This window comes from Rissa tridactyla, chromosome 2 (assembly GCF_028500815.1).
Source record: "Rissa tridactyla isolate bRisTri1 chromosome 2, bRisTri1.patW.cur.20221130, whole genome shotgun sequence".
In the NCBI taxonomy this organism is placed as follows: Eukaryota; Metazoa; Chordata; class Aves; order Charadriiformes; family Laridae; genus Rissa; species Rissa tridactyla.
In genome coordinates, this window is record NC_071467.1 from 136,465,319 (window position 1) to 136,486,029 (window position 20,711).

Genomic DNA, 20,711 nt, shown 5'->3' on the forward strand with positions numbered 1-20,711 from the left:
TTAAAAGAATTTATGGGTAGAGATTAATTTCAAACACTAGATTGTGTCTTGTTCCCATTTATGTGTGGGGAGTAATAAAAGGAGTTATTCTACCCCTCCCCGCCCTGACCCATCCACAATGGCAACTCTTGTGTCAAAGAGACTATTAATAAGTTGCTTTTTTGTGTCTTGTGAGGAGAAAGAAAGTGGAGTGATGAGCTTCTCTTCCTTCCTTCTGTATGTCACCCAGCAGAGCTGGTTGTTGTATTTACACTGGCTAGGAAAATATAAGAGGCAGTTGAAATCATAGAATCATGGTTGGAAAGGACCTTTGAGATCATCGAGTCCAACCACACACACACACACACACACACACACCCACCCACACACCCCAACAACCTACAATCTCTGCCACTAGAGCATGCCCTGAAGTGCCACATCTAGACGTTTCTTAAACACCTCTAGGGATGGTGACTCAGCCATCTCCCTGGGCAGGCTGTTCCAGTGCCTGACCACTCTTTCAGTAAAGTAATTCTTCCTAATATCTAATCTAAACCTCCCCTGCCACAACTTCAGACCATTTCCTCTGGTCCTGTCATTATTCACCTGGGAGAAGAGGCCAACACCCACCTCTCTCCAACCTCCTTTCAGGTAGTTGTAGAGGGCAATGAGGTCTCCCCTCAGCCTACTCTTCTCCAAGCTAACCATGCCCAGCTCCCTCAGCCTCTCCTCATAAGACTTGGTCTCCAGACCCCTCACCAGCCTGGTAGCTCTCCTCTGGACACGCTCCAGCACTTCAATGTCCCTCTTGAAGACCACTTCTGTTGCAGTTTGGTGTTAGGGTAGATCTTGAGTCAAAAGCTGTCAATTTTTTCTGACTAAATTATTCGTTCTCTTCAAATGTCTTAATATGGTAGGAATTAAAATATTACATAGCATAGTTAAAACCTCTGAATGATTTTCTTTATAATACAATAAAGGATGCAAAATTTGCATTACTTGTATATATCCTATTTTTCACTGAGAAACCATGTTTTGCGTGTCCTCAGTATCAGGATATACTGAATTGTGATGTCTGTACCATGTAGTGTTCTGTGTATATCGACACAGAACATACGCATAAATGCATAAATCTTCACAATATGTATACTTGTTTTTTTCTTGATCTTACATTTCTATGTACCATCAGTAAAGCAGAAGAGCAAATTATAAAATTGCACAGCTTAACTGCAGTAGGAGAAAGGAAGAAGTCAAAAGCTGTATAGTATTTCCTTTTTTTTCCACTAGTTCCCCACTTCTCCGCCCCCTGCATCAGTTCTGCTCTGTGAGATGGAGGAACAAGGGATGAGTTCCTGGCTTGCCTTACCTATAATCACATTCTTAGTTGGGGACACTCCAGCCTGAAATGAATAATTTAAGGAATATCATCTTCTGCTTAGCACGGGGAGGGGGGAAGCTTAATCAGTGTGGGGGATCCAATAGTTGTATGAATGTGTCATAAAAGGCCAGTGAAAATTACTGACAGCGTGTCAAATTGTAGGCTTATAGCTTCCTCTGTGTTCTTGGTTATGATTCCTATGGGTCTCGTGCAAATGATTGATTCCTCAGCTCCCACGAATGCAGATTTTCACTACAAAACAGATAAATTGTGGGAAATGTTATGATATCACCAATTTTGAGAAAGTAGAAAGCAGCATTGTTGTATACAACCAGTCACTTGAGATCACTATTCAATACATAGTGGAGGATGAGCAGAGCACAGTACATTTGCTCTGGATTGTGCGAGGACAGGTTTCTGTTCTCTGCAAAGACACTGGAATTCATAGAGGTGATCCTGTGCCTTCAGTTAGCCATGATAGATCTTTTCAGGCAGAGTTTACAACCTACTAACCTGGCAATGCGGATGGAGTTCAGCCTCTTTCTCTCTGGCATACGAGGTGTTAGAAGCCATTCAGCTGTCTGGACAGAAGCTGGTATTTTAAGGCACCTCCATAGGTTGTAGCCATAATCACAAGATCAGAGACGTGAGCAGGCCCTGTATTTTTAGTTGAGTATTGGTCTATATATGTCTAATGCAAAATTAGAAGGCGCCTGAAACTGTGTTATTTTGCCAAGCATAGTCATAGCTGCTACTTGGAAACCAGTCCTTCAGTTCCTGGTTTTCCTGAGATTTAGAGTCGCCCTCTATGAACTAGCACTAAATTAGCGTAATGTACTTATCAGTGAGTGCTTGAGAAGAAACAGAATTCTTATCATAGTAATGGGAGATTTTTTTTAAGCATATTAAGCATAGACTGACCTCCATTTCTTTTTCCTTGGAGTCCCACGTATTCTGGGAATCTGTGATTCGAAAGAAACTGAAGAGTGGGAAGTAAGAGCTCCGCTTTATGCCACTGGTGTAGAGTAGAAAGAGAAGTAAGATATATGCATTCTTTAGTGGTATTAGTAAGGTAAAAATCTTCTTATCATGTATGTATGAGATACATGGGAAAACTGCAAAGAAATGTGCATACAATCCTGGTAGCACCATGGAAAATAGGGGTCACTTCATTGTCAGTTTTGTAGTATTTTGTGCGGTAACAGGAGAATAAAATTCCAGACTCCTCCGTTAAATGTGAATGAAGTGAGATTTTTAGTGCCTATAAAAATCTGAAACTAATTTTAATATTTTTGTTTCTTCGGAGTTGATAATTCTTTAGTCAATGTGATCATTGTCATCCTGGAAACTCTCTTGAAAAATATAGTTTATCCTGAAAACTGTAATCTATTTATCTTGTCAGTTGCCAGGACTTTGATCTCTTTGTGACTTTAAAATCTTTGCAGTCAAGATTCCTTGGTAATATTTTTTTCTAGTTCAATGATTGTCATTTGTTTTTATATGTCTTTTTATGTGTGCTTACTGTTCTGTCATCAGATTTCCTGTGGTATGTTCAACAGGATACACTAGTGATCGGATTCCTAAGGTGGAGAAGGAGAATAAAAGCCCAGGCTGAAGAATCTTCTACAGAATTGGCTTTTTAAATGTGTTATGATAGAAAAATAGGAAAACATCTCAGAATGCTTGGTCAAAGCCATTAAGGAGTTACCCAGGAGCTTTTAGCAGCTGGGGAAGAGGGAAATACAGTGTCCTAGGGAGGGAATTTCTTTTAGATCTTGCCTCAGTTCTTCCACTGAGCGCAGATTATTCCTTATAACTCAAAAAAAAACCCCCTCCTGCTGTCTGCTCCTTCACCATTTTTCTAAATAGTGTCTGGCAGCTGCTGCAAGTAGGTTGCCTTTAGATGTGGTTGAAATCTCTCAAGAGTCCAAATCTGGGGTCTACAGCTCATTTCCAGCCTTCCTTCCCACCCCATAGACACTTACCCAGTGATGCCTCCTTGGCTGCTACCAGAATGGAGGAAAAGAATTAAGAAGCCGAGATGCAGTGGAGAACAGAGGTGCTGACAAGTCTGAAAGAAGGATTTTCACCGCTGTTTCCCCCTGTGCATGCCTGGCTCAGGTGTTACCTCCCCGCATACTCCAGTCTGTCCATAAACGGCATCATCTCTCTCTCTCTTTCCAGATTTTTAGTTTAGACAAAATAGGTGCTATACGGTATTACCTTTTGCAGCTGCCACTTTTTATATCCATATAGCTAGTGTTGCTTTAGTTTTATATTCTTATATTTTACAATATCTGTAAGACATTGTAACTGAGTTCCTTGAGTGACTATTTTTGTTATCTTTTCCCAATATTATTATTAGGATAATTATTGGCCTAATTATTTTTTTTATCCTGGTTCTTAAATGACTATTTGAGGGAAGGAATTTTCTTCAAATTAATTTTGAACTGGCAGAGCAAAGCCTAAATTTTGTGTTTGTAACTTTGTGTAAAGTGAAGGATGCCATAAGCTTCAGAAAAATTTCCACCACAAAGCATTGGTTGGGTTTGGGTTCTTTAACAGGACAGATTCTGCTGAAACTGAAGATCTGGGCAAATCTGGCTATATCTGGCAAATCTGTCTCCAAGCCAACACATTCTATGATTCTATATTTGCTTGGTCAGACATCACAACAGGAATGTTCTCATAGTACCTGGAAATAAGACAGATTAGTCTGTCTTATTTCACTGTTGTAAAAACTGCTTCTGCTATTCTTAAACATAGGAAAGTAATAGCGAGTTGTTTGTACTGACAGAACTTTTTGTATGTAACCTGTTTATGGCATTAACATTAAAAAAAGCCTGTTAAGTGTTTTGAACTAATGCATATTTGCAAAAATTAATTGTAAAATATATGCAGCATATGAGATGACATTTTATAGTTCGAGAGGCACTGAATGGCCTCTCTGAAAAATCTATAATTGTTGTTTGCTGCTTCTTTTAATAAATAATACTATATATAATAGTATATATACATGAATATTTATTTTTATATATGCAATACATATTTTTTTCTGTTTCTTTTAGCATAGGCTTAGATCCAAAATGGATTACTTCCTCTCTGAGTGAAGTTAGCACCCAGCTCTAGTATAAAAAAGTTGTCTCAGGCATTTTTTTATAAAATTTACCTAAGCACCTTAAATTCTTCCATATGTACAGAAGTACTGCCTTAACTGCTGAAACATTTTGATATCTGTTTTGATGCAGCTCCCTGACCAGCCTGACATGTTAAACATGTTCAGATCACCTCTTCATTCAAAGGACTATTTCAGTAATTTGTTCAGTAACATTTTTACAAGTAAATGTTTAGTCACTTTTTTGACGTAGATATGGTAACCTCTTTTTCCCCAATGAATCTTTAGCTCTTTTCTGATATTTGGATACTCTCTAGAGAATGAGATACAAGTTAGAATTTCCGCAGGCAAACAAAGGAATTCTGCCAAGGTAGCCCCCACTGGGAAGGTGTTTTTAACAGAAGATTTTTTTTTTTTTTCCCAAAAGGTGGGAAAATATGTCACTTTTTCTGTGCTTTCAGAAGGAAATCGTGGTCTCCATTGCACTTGGTGCACAGTGCCATTTTTTTTAGATGGAGTTTCCTTTTTGTGAACATGTATAGTGAGACCTAATAACACAGATTTATGTACCCTAATGGTATTAGATGTGAGGCAAATGATGAAATCTTCAATCCACTGAAGATTGTAACATTTTTGTTCATGTTCAGAAACAAGTCTGTGGACACCTTAGGAAGGTAAAGTAAAAAACCTAAAGGCTTTATCAAGTATAAGTGCTTTATAGATCAGTAGCGCTTGAGAGAGTCCTTCAAGATCCCAGTATGAATAAAGGTATCAATATAATACTGATGTCCAGCTTTAGGCATCTTCTTTCCTCTTCTGAACTGACCCATATTGTTCTCACTAGACCGTAATTAGCTGCTTGGTTTTACAGTTATGAAATCAAATAAGAGGTTTCTTAGTCTGCACAGCATTGTGAAGTAGAAGTCATTCCTTATCACAGCGTATTAATGAATAGGCACAGTTAATAAAGACATAAGTGACACCTTAGGATTCCTTTCTCTAAATCTGTTGTGTTACATAGTTGGATGGAGCGGGGCAAATCCAGAATGTGCTTTCTGTGGTCGGTCAATGAATTAGAACTCATTATAAGCTTTTGTCTGTTTCTTCTTTTTCAGTTCATTGTGTGGATCTGTATGGGAGGAGCTTACAGAAAAAGAATACTTATGGATTAAATTCTTGTTGGTAGTTTAGTGCTGAGATTAATTTTGAAATTTTGTGGATGGTTAATTAAATGTTACAAATTTTCCCTGACAATTTAACATGCAAAAAAAAAATGCATATTTTTAATTTTCCTCTGCATTGAGTCATAGTGAGTCCACTTTCATGTTTGTTTTCAGAAAAGCTAAAAAATGTTTAATGCTTGACACATTTTATTTGCTAAAAAGAATTTAAAAGTTAAAACTGTGCAGTTTTGCCTCAGCCTTCTGTTCTCCTTTCCTTTTCTCCACAGTGGATACATACCTTTTTTTTTTTTTTTTTTTTTAATTTCAGGTAACTGGAAACATTGATAAAATCTATAAATGGGAAATGACAGTTATAAGAACTGCTTCTAAAAATAGTCATAAAAGTAATTTTATATGGTTTAAATTGGCTGAAATGCGATGGTGTTTTTGAATGTGTATTTCTCTGGGTTTATATCAAACCTTTTCATTATCAAATGAAGTTTTATTACCCAATAATACAGAAGATTATAAAAGTTTATAAATTCTTATTTTGTCAATTTATTTTTGTAAGACATAAGAAAAGGAGCTCCAGTAAACTTGCTGAACCAGTTGTTGCTTAACATATAAAAAGAGAAATCCATTTATGTATGGTTAATATAAAAACACCTACCTTTCTGTGACCTGCAGGCAAAGCTTTTGGTACCTTTTTTTATTTGAATCAAAGATAAAACAGCACAGATTTTTATTCCTTTTTTCCCCCCTCTCTCAGAAGATTTAGGCCAAATGATTTGAAAGTTCTTTCATGTTCCTCTGAATCACTATTGGCTGCTTCAACTATGTCCTTATATATCTCCCTGTTAACATTGAAAATTTTCCTGAGATCACTAAACTTGTGATCATAATCTCTTTATGCCCTCATAATCTCTTGTGAAATGGAATTAATTCATGTGCCAGGTTAATTGTAGTCAATTTGGTACTACATTCTCTCACGCTCTCATCCCCTCACTTGGGAAACATCATGGAAATGCCTCCTGAAATTCTAAATCCTTCTTTCTCAGGTTCATTTGAATTCAACTGGAACTTCTGGAAGCCAAGCAACTGTTGAAAATTAAGCAATTAGCCTGCATGCTTAGGAAAACAACATCCACCATTATGGCTTATATATTATTCTGATATTGTTGATCTGAACTGTTTAATTAATTCTTGTGAATTCAGTAACAGAAATAAATTATTTTCAAACCATACCAAAATTTTTTGAACTTTTCATCTGAGAAATTCTGATATGACAGTGAGATTTAAAAGAAAGATATTTTGGTTTACATAGCAGAGTGAGCATATCCATGTTAATGTGGAAAATTAATGTCCTCTGCTTTCATTTTTTATGTCTTTTTGGTTACCAAAATATTGTGTGTTTCATTAGAAAAGTATCTGGGGCTGAGAGGAAATGCTAGAAATCAGAGGAAGGGTAGTTACTTACTGAAGCATTTTTATATTTTAGAACAGTAAAGTTCCATGAGAAAAAAAAGAAAAGTACTGTATAATTGCGGAACAGAGAACTGCTCATAATATTGTATGTTGTTCTCCCGTGAAAGTAATTTCAAATTAAGCTGAGCAAATTTTTTGCATCTTTAAGTGTTCCGTTCTAAATGAACCATACTCAATACTAAAACCTCTACTTGATGGTAATACTCTAACACCTATAAGTCTTCTACAGTGGTCCTCACAGTATTTCTTTTAAGAAATTATTCAGTTTTTCTACAATTATGTAATGGCTTATGTATATTACAATAAGAGATGATAGAGAAAGCGCTGAAAGTAATTTGATGCAAGCTTTTCTTTGAAAGCTCACCTCTTTTTCATTGGAAAAACTAGATGGATGCTAAACTACTCCTGGATCTGCTGTAGTATAGCTCAGTTCTGTTATTTGCTTTTATACATTTACAAAAACAAATTTCCTGAAATGACTGCATTACTTTAGAGCTCAGTTCTAATAGGATAATTTACACCAAGGATGTTATGTCCTCTAGAAAATGTTTTTCTGCTATGGGAGTATTAGCATCATGGATTTTGTGGGTTTTTTCATATAGACAAGGCTATATGCTTGGATCTCCATTAGAGGCAGGACTCTTGTTGCACATTCTTTTGATACAGCATGTGGTTTTGCATCTGCATTTGTGGCTATTATAAACATTTCTGATCTGTATTCACATCACTTACAAGCTCCTAACTAACTTTCTGCATCATTTGAAAGCGTTTGGATGTGCAACACCTGAACTCTGGTTATATGAATGTTGCTGCTTCCCTGGGGGAGCACAGGTCACAGACCATGTTAGAGCAGAGGGTAAAGCACTTTCAGCTGAAGAAATCTGACTGCAGAACAACCACCCAATTTCTTTTTTCCTTTGCTGAGCACCCTAATCAGTGGCAGTCAGGGTGTCAAATATAATAAATGGACATGGCAGCCAAGTCATGTGTTACTTTGATATCAGTTGACTTTCCTGGCAGAAAATGTAAGACAGTTTGGAACACTTGTTTTGGAGGACACTGGGGTAAATGATAATCTGACCATCTTTAGAAAATATTTAAAAGTTTGAACATCTTTGAGAAAGAGAGTCTTCAGGAAGAAAGACACATGTAATTTTAACCTTATTTATTAATCCAAGTCTATAACCAGACATAATTCTGAGCCCATACATGGGAAAAAATGTAGCATTAGGGATTTAGTTCTTGCTGGCAGCCTGGTGCCAATCTCATTTAGGCAGCAGTTTAAAAATCTCAAGGAATACTTTTAGCAGTATATACATAAAACCCACAGACAAGGTAAATAAAAAAACGCCTTATGTATACAGAGATATTTCACATGTCTATCCATAAACCTTAACTTAAATGGGATTATAATTTGTCTATTTTCCTTTTTTACTTGGGTATTCTTTGTATGTAATTTAATGAAATAGCTAAGACGTGTTTCATTAATGAACGATCTAACAAAGCAATTTCACATTGTTAAAGTCAGTTGCTTTAGCGATTAATGTATTTGTTATGCTTGTAGATAAAAAAGAAATGTTTATATAGTGTAAACTAATGACCTATTTACTTGGATGCTGATACAAATCCTTTTGCCATTGTGGTTTCATAGTTTATAAACAGTGAATTAGATGTCAGTGACTCTATTAGTGAGGAAAAACGTACTGTTTGTAGCATGAGTGAAATAGTGTATGATATCCCAAAATAGAAGAGAGTGGCTGAAACTCTGTGATGAGCCAAAGATAGTGAGTCCATGTCCAAGTTTATCATTTTTGTTTTATGCCCAGCTTGACTCTTGTGGAGGCTTTTTTTTTTGTCTCTACTATTTTTATGTTTGATAGGTAAATTTTTTATTGTTTTCACTGAGTTTCCTTCTCAAATGAGGTGTTCTGGATTAGAAGCTCACCATAGATACCCTCTCTCGAAGCTTGTATTCCTAATAATAATGACTTGCACAAGATCAGTCCAATTTTGCAATCTGTGTTTTTGGTCCCTTGTAAAGACAGTGATACACATTTAAAACATTACCCTGAGGCAGTTAGGTCTTGACCTTAATGGAAAACACCTTATTTCATGTGGACATAAAATATCTACATCTCCTAAATATTAAAAAAAAAAAAAAAAGGCAGGGGGAGAGAAAGTCCTGCTCCAAAGTGTTGAAATGATATTGAAGTCATTGTAAAAATTATTTATACTGCGACTCAGATTCCAAAGTCACTGAGGCACTTTGAAAATTTAGTTTCAATTTTCTTTTTCTGGAATAGTTTCAAGCTGGTTTCTTTCTAGTCTTTTCCCTCTTAATGCTGCATTCGCTATGCTGAACTAAAGGAGTTACATAGGAGTTTCCTATGGAGAAATGGAGTCTTCCTGAAGCATGGGGAAGTTTCTCCAACTCAATTTTGTGGTATAATGTGGCTTTAACCCTTAATTATTTAATGGTGAAAAGTTGTTGTCGTGTTTGATCTAGAAACAAAGACAGAAACTCAATGTTTTTCAGATTAATGATTGACAAGCTGTTTTAAAATCACATACGGAACAGAGCAGCATCGTTGATAAGTACACAGCTGTGTCACAGTTATTTCTGAGATAAAACTGAAATTGTTTTAAGCTCTCTTAATATGTTTCAGGACACCTTTACCTTTAGCGGTTCTGTATTAGCAGGATAAAACGGGATCATAATGCTTTAAATTGCTGTTACCTCATCACAGTCTACGCCTTCTTCAAGGAGGGCAAGAGAGGGGGAGATGCTGATCTCCTGTCTCTGGTGACCACTGATAGGACATGAGCAAATGGAATGAAGCTGCATCAGGGAAGTTCAGATCAGACATTAGGAAAAGTTTCTTCACTGAGAGGGTGGTTGGTCACTATAACGGGCTCCCCAGGGAAGTGGTCATGGGCACCAAGCCTGTCAGAGTCCAAGGAACGTCTTGATGATGCTCTTAGTCATATGGTTTAGTTTTGGGTAGTCCTGTGAGGAGGAAGGAGTTGGACTCGATCCTTATGGGTCCCTTCCAACTTCAGATATTCTATGATTCATTTTATTACTTAAAGCAAACAATGTTGTCTTACCAGGAAAAATCATCAATGAAGTTTCATTAATCAACTCTTACCTTGCTGGCAAAAGCAAAACCACATTAAACTGTGGCAAATGTTTCAAATCAGCAACTTATTTTTCCCTGTTAAGTAATGTTGGGTGTTTCAGTTATCTCATTTGACTATTAGAACCTATTCAAGGCAGGGTTCTGTCCAATTTCTCTTGGACAAATAACAACAAAACGTGTTGACACTTAGGAAAAGGCAGGAGGCCTGTGAATCAGGCATGCAAAAATCCCCTGTTTGTCTGCCTAATTATGCGAAAAGCAGAGACTTGCTAAGTACTTCCCTGTGAGCTCCATAGGTGCCTTTGGTTGCGGTTTTGTATGTGCTGTTAAGCCATATTCTAATCAAGTAACTGGAGAGCGTGGAACTAAATTTTTGGATCCTGATGCAAGTGCTCTGGATTTACTCTGGGCTATTGTAGCAATACTGTGAGTTTTCACACTTATACTGAATTCAATAACCAGTCACTTTCAAGAATAGGTATGCCAGGCTATATATTCAGATATCAGTATTTTCAAACAGTCTAAAGTTTTTCTTAACAGAATACTATTTGATGGATTAGTATGAAAGTTTTTGCAAAACAAACTATTCAAATTACTTTTTTTCCTTCCCCCCCCCCCCCACTCTAGACAATTGATTTAGAGGGGTTCAAGCTGTTCATGAAGACTTTTCTGGAGGCAGAGTTACCAGATGATTTCATTGAACATCTTTTTACATCGTTTAGCAACAAAATCTCTCACTGCAGCCCGTTAATAAAAAACAAACCCCAGCACCTTTCTGGAGGTAAGTAATAAAATCACTAATGTAAGAGCTGACGGTTCCCCCCCTCCTGCTATTTTACATCTAATAGCTATAAATGTATGGAATTCTAAACTATATGTATTTATTTTTTTGTTCTGATATTTATGAGATTGGAGAAACTAATTCAATCATGAACAAGAAATACTGTGAAAAGAAATGGAAATTAAATGGTTTCGTCTTTTTAATTCACAATAATGATGCAGCTGAGACACCAAGTGGACAGTCTTTGTCATGTTAATGCTAATCAGATTGCTATGGTTACATGATCTTGCTGCCTACATTACCATATAAACACCTGGAAACCTTCAGAGCTTCATGCAGGAGGCTTCTGCTGGTGCTCTGCAGTTTCTGTGCCCAGTTACTGCTGCTGTTCTTAAATTGTGTAGGTGTGATACTGCTATTAGTAATCCTACAGACTTATCAGCTACTGATGTTTTAAATGCCCTATAAGTGTTAGCAGTATTTCTTTTCCCAACGTAAGGATCTTCTTTGATGCCATTTGAAATTTTCATGCTAAACTGAACATTTTTATGAAAAGTGATTTTGAGTTCAGAGGACTTAACATGTTAAAATACTTCCCTGCAAAATAGCGCTAAAAACTGTCAGTTTACAAAATTTTATAATACTTTTAAAGAAAAGTTGCAGAAGAAATTTGTTACCTTCCTAACTTGAAATATTTGGTTTAGCACTTTAGCAAATTACGAACTCTATGAAAATCCAGTAGTTAAAAGCAGAAGCTAGACTAATTTAATGAAATAAATTGCATGTTTTGAGCAGCTGGGATAATCAAGCACTTAGAGCAAGTTACCAAATGGTTTGATGGGTACTTAATCGCTTGAATTCTTTATATGAAGATTAGGTGTCTTCAAATTGCAACTCATCCAGAAGTTGTGAATTCGGTACAAGTGCTAGTAGCTGAAATGTTAGCTTTTCTAGCAGATACCAAGCATTAGATTTCCATAGATGCCTCAGTAGGCTAATTGTAGGCTTTCAGAGTTTCACTGAGTTTACCTGTTTTTTCATTGTAGTGCATGCCCTTCTCAACTATTTTAAATAGATAGGTTTCAGTTATTTTTCTTTATTTAAATTTATAGTGCCTGTTATTTCCATTTCTTAGCTTTATATTTCCTGACAAAAAACAACCAACCAAACAAAAATATTATGTTATTGTCTTCAATTATATTATAATGTGTATATATATATAATGGTCATTAACTGTAACTAGACTTAAATGAAAAATAAAGAAAGCTTGCTTACCATGTTGAAGGTATGATTCTTCATATAAATATTTTTTTTGCATTTGAATTCAATTCTTCAGGTAACTTTTTTTATCCTTCCTAATCAGAACTGCCATGGATGCATCTCCTTCCACAATGCAATGGTTTGCATTGCAGTGGGCCAATAGTTTTAAGCTAGAGCAGGGTAGGTTTAGATTAGACATTAGGAAGAAGTTCTTTACCATGAGGGTGGTGAGACACTGGAACAGGTTGCCCAGAGAGGTGGTGGAGGCCCCATCCCTGGAGACATTCAAGGCCAGGCCAGATGAGGCTCTGAGCAACCTGATCTAGTTAAAGATGTCCCTGCTTACTGCAAGGGGGGGTTAGACTAGATGGCCTTTAAAGGTCCCTTCCAACCCAACACATTCTATGATTCTTGGGCTTTTGTTGTTAGTTATCTAGACTGGTACCATGTGCAGAGCAGTAGGCTTAGTAGACTACAGTGTAATCAGTTGTGTGGAGTATCAAAACCTCCTGTTGCTAATTACAGCTCTGATAATGACTATTTAGGCAGGTCGTTTAGACCAGTGATTCCATTCCTTGCCCTTAAAGATTCTTTGCAACAGAATCTCTAAGGGCATGTCTAAATGTATTCTTTATTGTATGCTGCAGGGTATATTTTGGATGTCATAAATATTCAGCATTGCGTTTTTTTCAACTGTGAATATAGATTCCGTTGCCTATAAAGTCTCAGCAGCACAATTTCATTTCTGCCTTTGTTACTTTTAATTTTTCATTGAAGTTTTCATTATGTTTTTATCAATAAGTAATGTCAGCAATAAACATACACTGTGCAGCCACCAAAATTTGTAATCTTCTACACTTAACACTTTTTGCCTAACTCCAAAAGCAGCTGTCATTTAGTGGTGCATATTTATTTATTATGCTGTGGTTTTACATATGGTGTCTGAGTAATACCATTTAAAAAAATCTTCTTTCATCATTCTGGTGTTGTATTTCTATGGTTTTGACACTTTATACGTAGAAATAATAAAGCTGGTTTTAGGTCATTGCCAGATTTACGTCTAAATTCTGCCCAGTGTAGGCCATACTTAGCTTTCTTCACTTTCACTGTAATTCTCTCTGATAGATTTTATTTTTATGTGTGATAAAAATCATAATAATAATCATTATTATTAGATCGTAGTCTCCTCAAAAAATTTTGTCCTTCACTCACTTTCCCCATTTTGTAGTTAATTTTCATCTTTTTCGGTTAGTAAGGACTTTAGAAATAATGTAACATGAGACCAGATTAGTAGTCTTCCATATGTATTTAGTGTAATACCAGTCAGGCTGTTTGATAAATTTTTATATCCAAAACACTTTCAGAGAGGCAATTCAGTTCACCTCATGCAGGAGTTATTTGTGCTTGAAAATAGATTATTCGTATTATAATTCAATTGCATGAGATTTAAACTAGATGTTACATCTTTATAATTTGTAGCATTTCAAGGGAAGAAGTGTGCATTGGTACATTTTGATGTGCAAATGAAAGTACAGAAACCTTTGTTTTAGGATATCTAGTAATTTTTAAATGTTACCAGTAGTGAAAAAAAATGACTGTACCAGGAAATAAATTTGTCAGAAACATTTGATGTTCTTCTGGAAAATGGAAAGGTACACAAGAGCTAGAGAAGATCACAAGGAAAGTAGGTAGCAGTGTTCATAAATCCCTCTGGTATGTGTCTGTTTTTTACTTAGTGTGTCTTGGTCCACTCATGTCTGTTTATAAATTGTATTTTCAGTTAAGGTGTCTGAAGAGAGATGGAAACAGATGCCAGGTAAGCAGCAGCACTGTAAGTCATCTGTAAGTCCGCACATGACAGCCACCCCTCTTCCACCTCCAATTAAGAAGTAATACTTTAATATGTACCTTGCAGCTGATGATAAGCTAAAGCATACCTTAAAATTTGTGGTCCTCTTCATTTGGATTTCAGGACCATATGTTTTTGAGATGAGTTAGCCCAAGTTTTATAGTACTTTTTATTCTGTGCATAAGATTCACGCAAGACTAGAACGTGAACTATTTGTGTAAATTGTGTGATTAAAGCTAACATCTTAATTGATTAATATTTTATAATGTCTTAATTTTAAGGGCACTTAACAGACACGCAAGCTGATTTAGTAGAACATCACACTATTAATTTTTTTTATTTATTTAAATATTTACTTTCAGTGTTCATTATCTGTTGGAAACCATGAATGTAATTCAAAGTTATTTTTTCTGCATGCAAATTTGCTCTTATTTACTGAAATATATATATTTTTTAACATGTGTACCTCAGTAGACCTTTGAAAATGTCTTCAGATTGTAATGAAGTTTTCCAAGGTGAAAATAGAGGGGGGGAAAACCCACCAGAATTCTGTTTCCATTTGCTACAGTAATTAACTTGTCCAAGACAAATGGATGAGGGAAATTATGTATGCAGGTTATGTGTGCAATGACGAATCTGCTCTGAATTAGTTATAGAACACATTTAAGAACAGTAAATCCTGTTGTAAAGTTTCATCTTTAACATCACTAAAGTCAGCCGGAAATGTAACAAACTTGTAAAGAAAGTTTTATTACTGCTTTTTCTGTGTTCTCCTGTCCTTCCCTGTTTTTTCCTCTATTTCTTGGTCCTGCAGGTTCCAGTAATATCATCAGGACTGCTCATATTAATGTTCTCTTGAAATAAAAAGTGTGGCGGTGGTGAAGCTTGTATTCCAAGCGGTACACTGGAACTGCTCTTGATCACAATGTTTGAGCAATTATTGTGACTATTATTTGAATTCTGTGTTTTTTTCTATAGTATTCTGTGACCAAGGCTTCCACGTTCTAAATATGTGTTGCTCTGACAACACAGAAAAGGGTTATGCCGTTTTCATAATTGATTTTTTTTTTCCCAATCGTTTGCTTTATCTGTACAATATCTTAAAATTTCACTATCATTTTAATTCTGCCTTTGCTGGATAAACTATAAACATGAATTGTTTAAGACTTCACATTTATATTTAAATTAAGAAGTCATCTGAGATTCACAAAAAAAAGATGCATGTATGCAAGAGTTATGTTTTCATTTTCTGCTTATATCATATGTGAAGAATAACAAAGGCTATGTATTATTTCCAGGTCTGAGACTTAACAAAGGTACCTCTACATCCCGACCTCCTACTCCTGCCAACTTACATTTGCCAGACATGATCCAGCTGAAAGATATCGTTTGCTATTTGTCACTGCTAGAAAGAGGAAGACCTGAAGACAAGCTAGAATGTATGTTCTTTTAAGTTAATTTTATATATCTGTTTTAATAAGTCATCAAAAATTCTGTTTCTAGATTTTCTGAGTTTTAGACTCAGTTTGGAGTAGCTGCATTATAAAAATATGGTTCTAGTTGACATTATTGCAGAAATGATCTTTTATTCTTGCTTATAGTATTAATTTGATGATACTTTAACTAAATTCTGTCTTGCACATGCTAAGATGAATAAGGATCATACATTCTGCAATTAAAATAATCCTTTCTATACAGTTGTATCTTGATTAGTATCAGATCTGAGAAAAACAAATGAAATATACAGAGGAGGCTTAGTGATATATAGAAGGTAATTGAAGCAAAGAATAGTTATTAATATCAGATGTGGTCTCTATAATATTAGTGAATACAGAAAAGTCAAGAATCATCCAAGTCTGCACCACTGTTTGGAGTGAGGTTTTGACCCTGGAAGTTAGAAAGTACTTTTTTTTTTGTTGTTTTTTTTTTTTTAATCAGGCATCTGGTTTATTAAAGCCCAACAGTTCTGCCTGCTCAAAAAATAACTGAGACTTTGATCTGTGAATCGGAGAAAAAGAGAAAGAAACTCTGTTTCCCTATTACGGAATTGTAGAACGCAGTTTTCCAGAGAGATAACAGTCCATCCAATCATATAGTCCTTATTGAGACCAAATATACTTTGATATACATAGCTGGTCCTTCTCTAAAAGAACTGTGGGATCAAGGCTCTAATACTGTATGGGAAGTAAATGCTCAATATGATAGGAAATGCAAACAGTAGGCTGCTTCTGCCAGAAGGAGAAATTCATTACAAGGTTACATGACTGCATGTTGTTGAAGTATCTTGATGTTTCATTATCTGTAGGTAGCTTACAATGACAGCTTTGTGCTGTAAGATCACCAATACTTTTGTCTCAGGAAAGATTACAAGGAGCCGTGCCCAAATTTGGTAATACCAGTTTAGTATCGTATGATAAGAATATGAGAAAGTATGCATGAATATGCATTCAGAAAACAAGCACAGGAAAACTAAGATCCTAGATTTCAATTCAACTTAGAATATAATAACTGTTTAGTGGTAGGAAGTTGAGCAAGCCTTATCAGAGCTCTGAAGAGCTCTAAGCACAAACCGCAGTGTGAAACGGAGATCAGTTGCCTCCCCTGGTGTCAGGAATTGGTACAACGAAAAGGAGAGACGGAGGAAGAGAAGATGATTTTAGTGTAGGGAACGTTCCATGAACTTCCTGCAACAGGAGCTGTGTAGGCAAAAGACTACAAATGATCTACATGATTTAGGAGTGAGAGAGCCTGATCTAATAAATGTATGGTACTTAGATGTTTTGTGTATTCAAGATCATTTGCATTTACTATATATAGTTAAGAACATAGTTATTATATAGTTTTATTTTCTACTTTGTCTTACAGAGTTGAAATAGACAACGTATTGTCACTTTTTAGTGTCAAAATTTTGGCTTATATTGTACCATTAATATGCAGAATTCCCTGTTGATTTTAGTTGAATTGTCTTCCTAAATTAACGGTATGATTTAACCCTTTGTCTGAATAATTTTATAGCAGTATGTCCTGTGGTTGTAAGGTAAATTATAAATTAGTAGCAGTGAAGTGAAAAAAGAAAGGATGGCTTCTTTTGGAGATGCCAACATTAATATTAATACGAATCTCAAATAATGAATATTTTTTTCTGTTGACAAAAAAATGGAAACACTGAATCATAGCTGAGTGGAAACTTGATTCATGACAAGCAGAACATGGAAGCAGTGCTTTCAAATAAAATCTGACAAAAGCTGGAGGATTTTTGAAGATAAAATACACTGAGGAAATAGTGTTTAAGTTTTGGATCTATATGATCTATGGATTTTCATAGATTTACAAATATTGCAGTAGATAAAGGGATTCTCTAACCTATTAACAGTGTATTTCTAGAGGTCTTAAGCACTGCAATCCTTACCTGTTTGACATGATCAGCATATCTGTTAGTCATAAACTAAATGTGACCTGAATATGTAAAGAATATCCCAAACTTTCCTAGCAGAGATATATTGGAAGAATTTAAGTTATCTTTTTAAGGTCATATTGCAAATAGTTCAAGGTGCATCTATATTGTTAAGCACTTTCATGCTCTGTGTTTCAACCTGTAGACTTGATTCATAGAAACCATTTTGAGCTCTCCATGTTGTTTTCACATGTACCAAACTTTGCTAGTCCACACTATGATTCTTGAACGTATAAGAAAGACCCCTTGTAAACATACAGGGTGCTTCCTAGGAACTGAACAGTGGTGTTCCATAGCTCAGCTATTCTTCTTTTAATCACCCCAACAGCAAAAGTTACTAGCTCACAGTTACAGGAGGTTTTATCAGGACAACCCATTCCTCAATTTGTATGTGTTTTTTTAGCAGTATAACTGTGGGCACCAGACATGTATCTCTTGTGAAACTGTTCAGAGAAATGCCAGGAGGCAGTATGAAAGGTGTTAGACTTAAATGGTGTGGGGGAAGCATACGACCTCCACAGGTACCATAGTTTTGCAAACATAAGATGCTTATAAGTGCTAACTTCTCTCCACTATTATGAACAGAAAATCCAAGAATTATGAGCTGTAGGGTTTTTTTGACAGTTTCTCTTATCAAGACTCTCTCCAGGTTATTCTGTTTCTGTTCTTTTCAAACCAACAGAAGCTTCAAGAATGCCACACAGTTCTTTTGTATTTTTGCAGTAATATGATTAGTTATGGTCTATCTTTTTGCTATGCTATGCAGTTCTTGGACACTCAGGCTTCTGTGCAGAGTGGCAAGCCTTACAGTTTTTAAAGTGCGTGCACTGGTGAAAACAGGAAGTTCATTCAGCTCTGGTTTGTGCAAGTATTTTTGAGAATGAATTCCCCAATTTCTTCTCAAAAGGACGTAATTTTGAGCTTTTGGAATTTCTGGGATTCCACCTTTTGCCATAGGCAAGATGAGAAGTCCAGAGGTTGCAGGTGAAAGTATATAGCAGTGCAGTGACTGATCACATCTTGGTGATTTTATTTTAATACATTTTTAATTGTTTAAAAAATGCATTTTAGTAATAGAAATTGAGTGGCCAGTCAGTGCTAACAGGTAAGGGTATGAGAAAAAAAAAATATACAAGATTGACTTGGCCTCTGTAGCCGGCATCACAACTTTTGCTCAGTTGTGTTTATAATTTTGTTGATGTTTTTTCTCCTAGAGTGCATAAATTAGCAAGAACATTAATATTTAGCAGGATATGAATAGAAAAGAGATTGCATGCCACACCAGTAGCGTAGTTTTTCAGAGTCTAGCCAAGAGCACAGATTGAGCCTTTTCACTACCCAATACATATGTAATCGGAGAGACTTTGTTTGCTACAAAGGTGAAACAGTTATAATTACGCTGTCTGTTTTTTAAATGACTGATTAGAACTACTGAATCGTTTTAAAGGCAAAAAAAAGAAAAGTTGTACGCACTACTTCTCTCGAGTGGATAAAGATCAGGGAGATGCTGAAACTTGCTTTCATGATAACTAGAAAGTTCTTTTAACCGGTGCATTACAATCTCAGAGGAGGAGGCAGGAGAACCAAATGACTTGAACTTTATCACTGCATGATTCAGTGATTCATCCCTATGGAAACTGTAAATGCTTAGTGGTACCTTTGTCAGTTAATATTAGCTGTCATGCTCTGAGCAGCTTTGGTAGAAGGTGTATGAGCAGGGACAGTACCAATCTCTGGTGGCTTTTAGCATTAACTGTTGTTTTTCACTGAAACATTTCCACTATGTAATTCACAGGCAAAGAAAGATATTTTTATAGGTTTTCTTAGCCTATAAATAATGAATAATGGACCTTTGTAGCTTGAAACAATGTACTATAGTAAATACATTCAATCTTATATTACAGCTCTTAAAAGCAGTGCGATGTAGTGGCAAAAATTGCTGAAATGGTAGCAATTTTTTCCCTACAGTTAGGTGCTCAACTTGGGAATAAGATGGGGGATATAAGGGAAGCAAACCAATCTATATAACAGTTAAATATGTTTTGCTGTAAGTCAAAATTAATCAAATTCTTTCTGAACTTTATAATTGCTAAGAATTTCTTCTCATTTCTCCTTATATTGTTTCCTGAAAACTGTGATAAGCTTTGCTTCCAGAATTTATTGGACTGTAATTGCTTTTGCTGTGGATCCAACGTGGTGAGGTTGTTCGCTGTTGAATGGGTCATGTGTTATGTTTCCAAAGGTATCTGATAAGACAGTTTGTAAGCAGATTGCTTGTTGTTTTGCTATCAGTCAAGGCATTACAGTGTCGTGGAACCACGTGTACGTGGTCTCTCTTCTTACTCCTTAGAAAATAGATCTAGGGGGGAAAAGAAGAGTACTTTTGAAGGGTGTTTAGATTTCAGAGCTCTGACAAACTGTCCCAGAAAGTAAGGACAAAGAGTGAGGTATTCATGGATTTCCAGTTATCATCTTTAGCCTTTTAACAGTATTCCTACCGAAGCTTCAGGCTTCCTTCTGCTTTGCAATCTCATGCAGTATATGATCAGTTGAATAAGATGCTGTGAAATATCTTGGTAGTGGCGGACATGCCCACTCTTGTGTCTGGAATCAAGTAATGCTACAAACTTGAAAGTACATGTTCTTTCTGGAAGTTATCAAAATGCAGCTATTCGTGTCTGGGTAGCTCCCTGAAACATTGGGAATACATTTTTCAAATTGATGTAGCAAGCCTGGTCATGGGAGGAGTCATGCTGGCAGTCTGTGAGGAATGCTTATTGTCGGATTTGACTGATGAAATGAAACAGAGGATTATTATTTGAAGTATCTAGTTGGTCAGAAAGCATTTCTAAAGCAATATCACTGCTGAATAGCGATAGCTGCGTTCAAGGGAGTAGGATACCATTGTAACTTAAGCAGGCTTATCAACATTTACCTGACCAATTGTGTGTTATCCTATGTTATCCTGGCTTTTTGGTGGTACTCTCCATGGATACGTACCATCTCTAGGAGGAACCAGAATTAAGCTAACAGACCAAATTAGCTGTTGCAGTGATTACGTGAAAAAGGTGCAATTGTACTGTCCAGACAATTAGCAATTGTCCTGC

The 20,711-nt window shown here is 36.0% G+C and overlaps 1 protein-coding gene across 5 annotated transcripts in view; it reads left to right on the forward strand.

The window, feature by feature from the left end:
- Positions 1-20,711, forward strand: part of DGKB (diacylglycerol kinase beta) — a 364,246-nt gene that overhangs the window by 77,525 nt on the left and 266,010 nt on the right. For all 5 annotated transcript variants that reach the window (XM_054192842.1, XM_054192841.1, XM_054192843.1 and 2 more), the window contains exons 4-6: positions 10,888-11,041; positions 14,082-14,117; positions 15,449-15,589. In XM_054192842.1, coding sequence (XP_054048817.1) covers positions 10,888-11,041; positions 14,082-14,117; positions 15,449-15,589 — 331 coding nt within the window. The remainder of the gene's footprint in view (positions 1-10,887; positions 11,042-14,081; positions 14,118-15,448; positions 15,590-20,711) is intronic.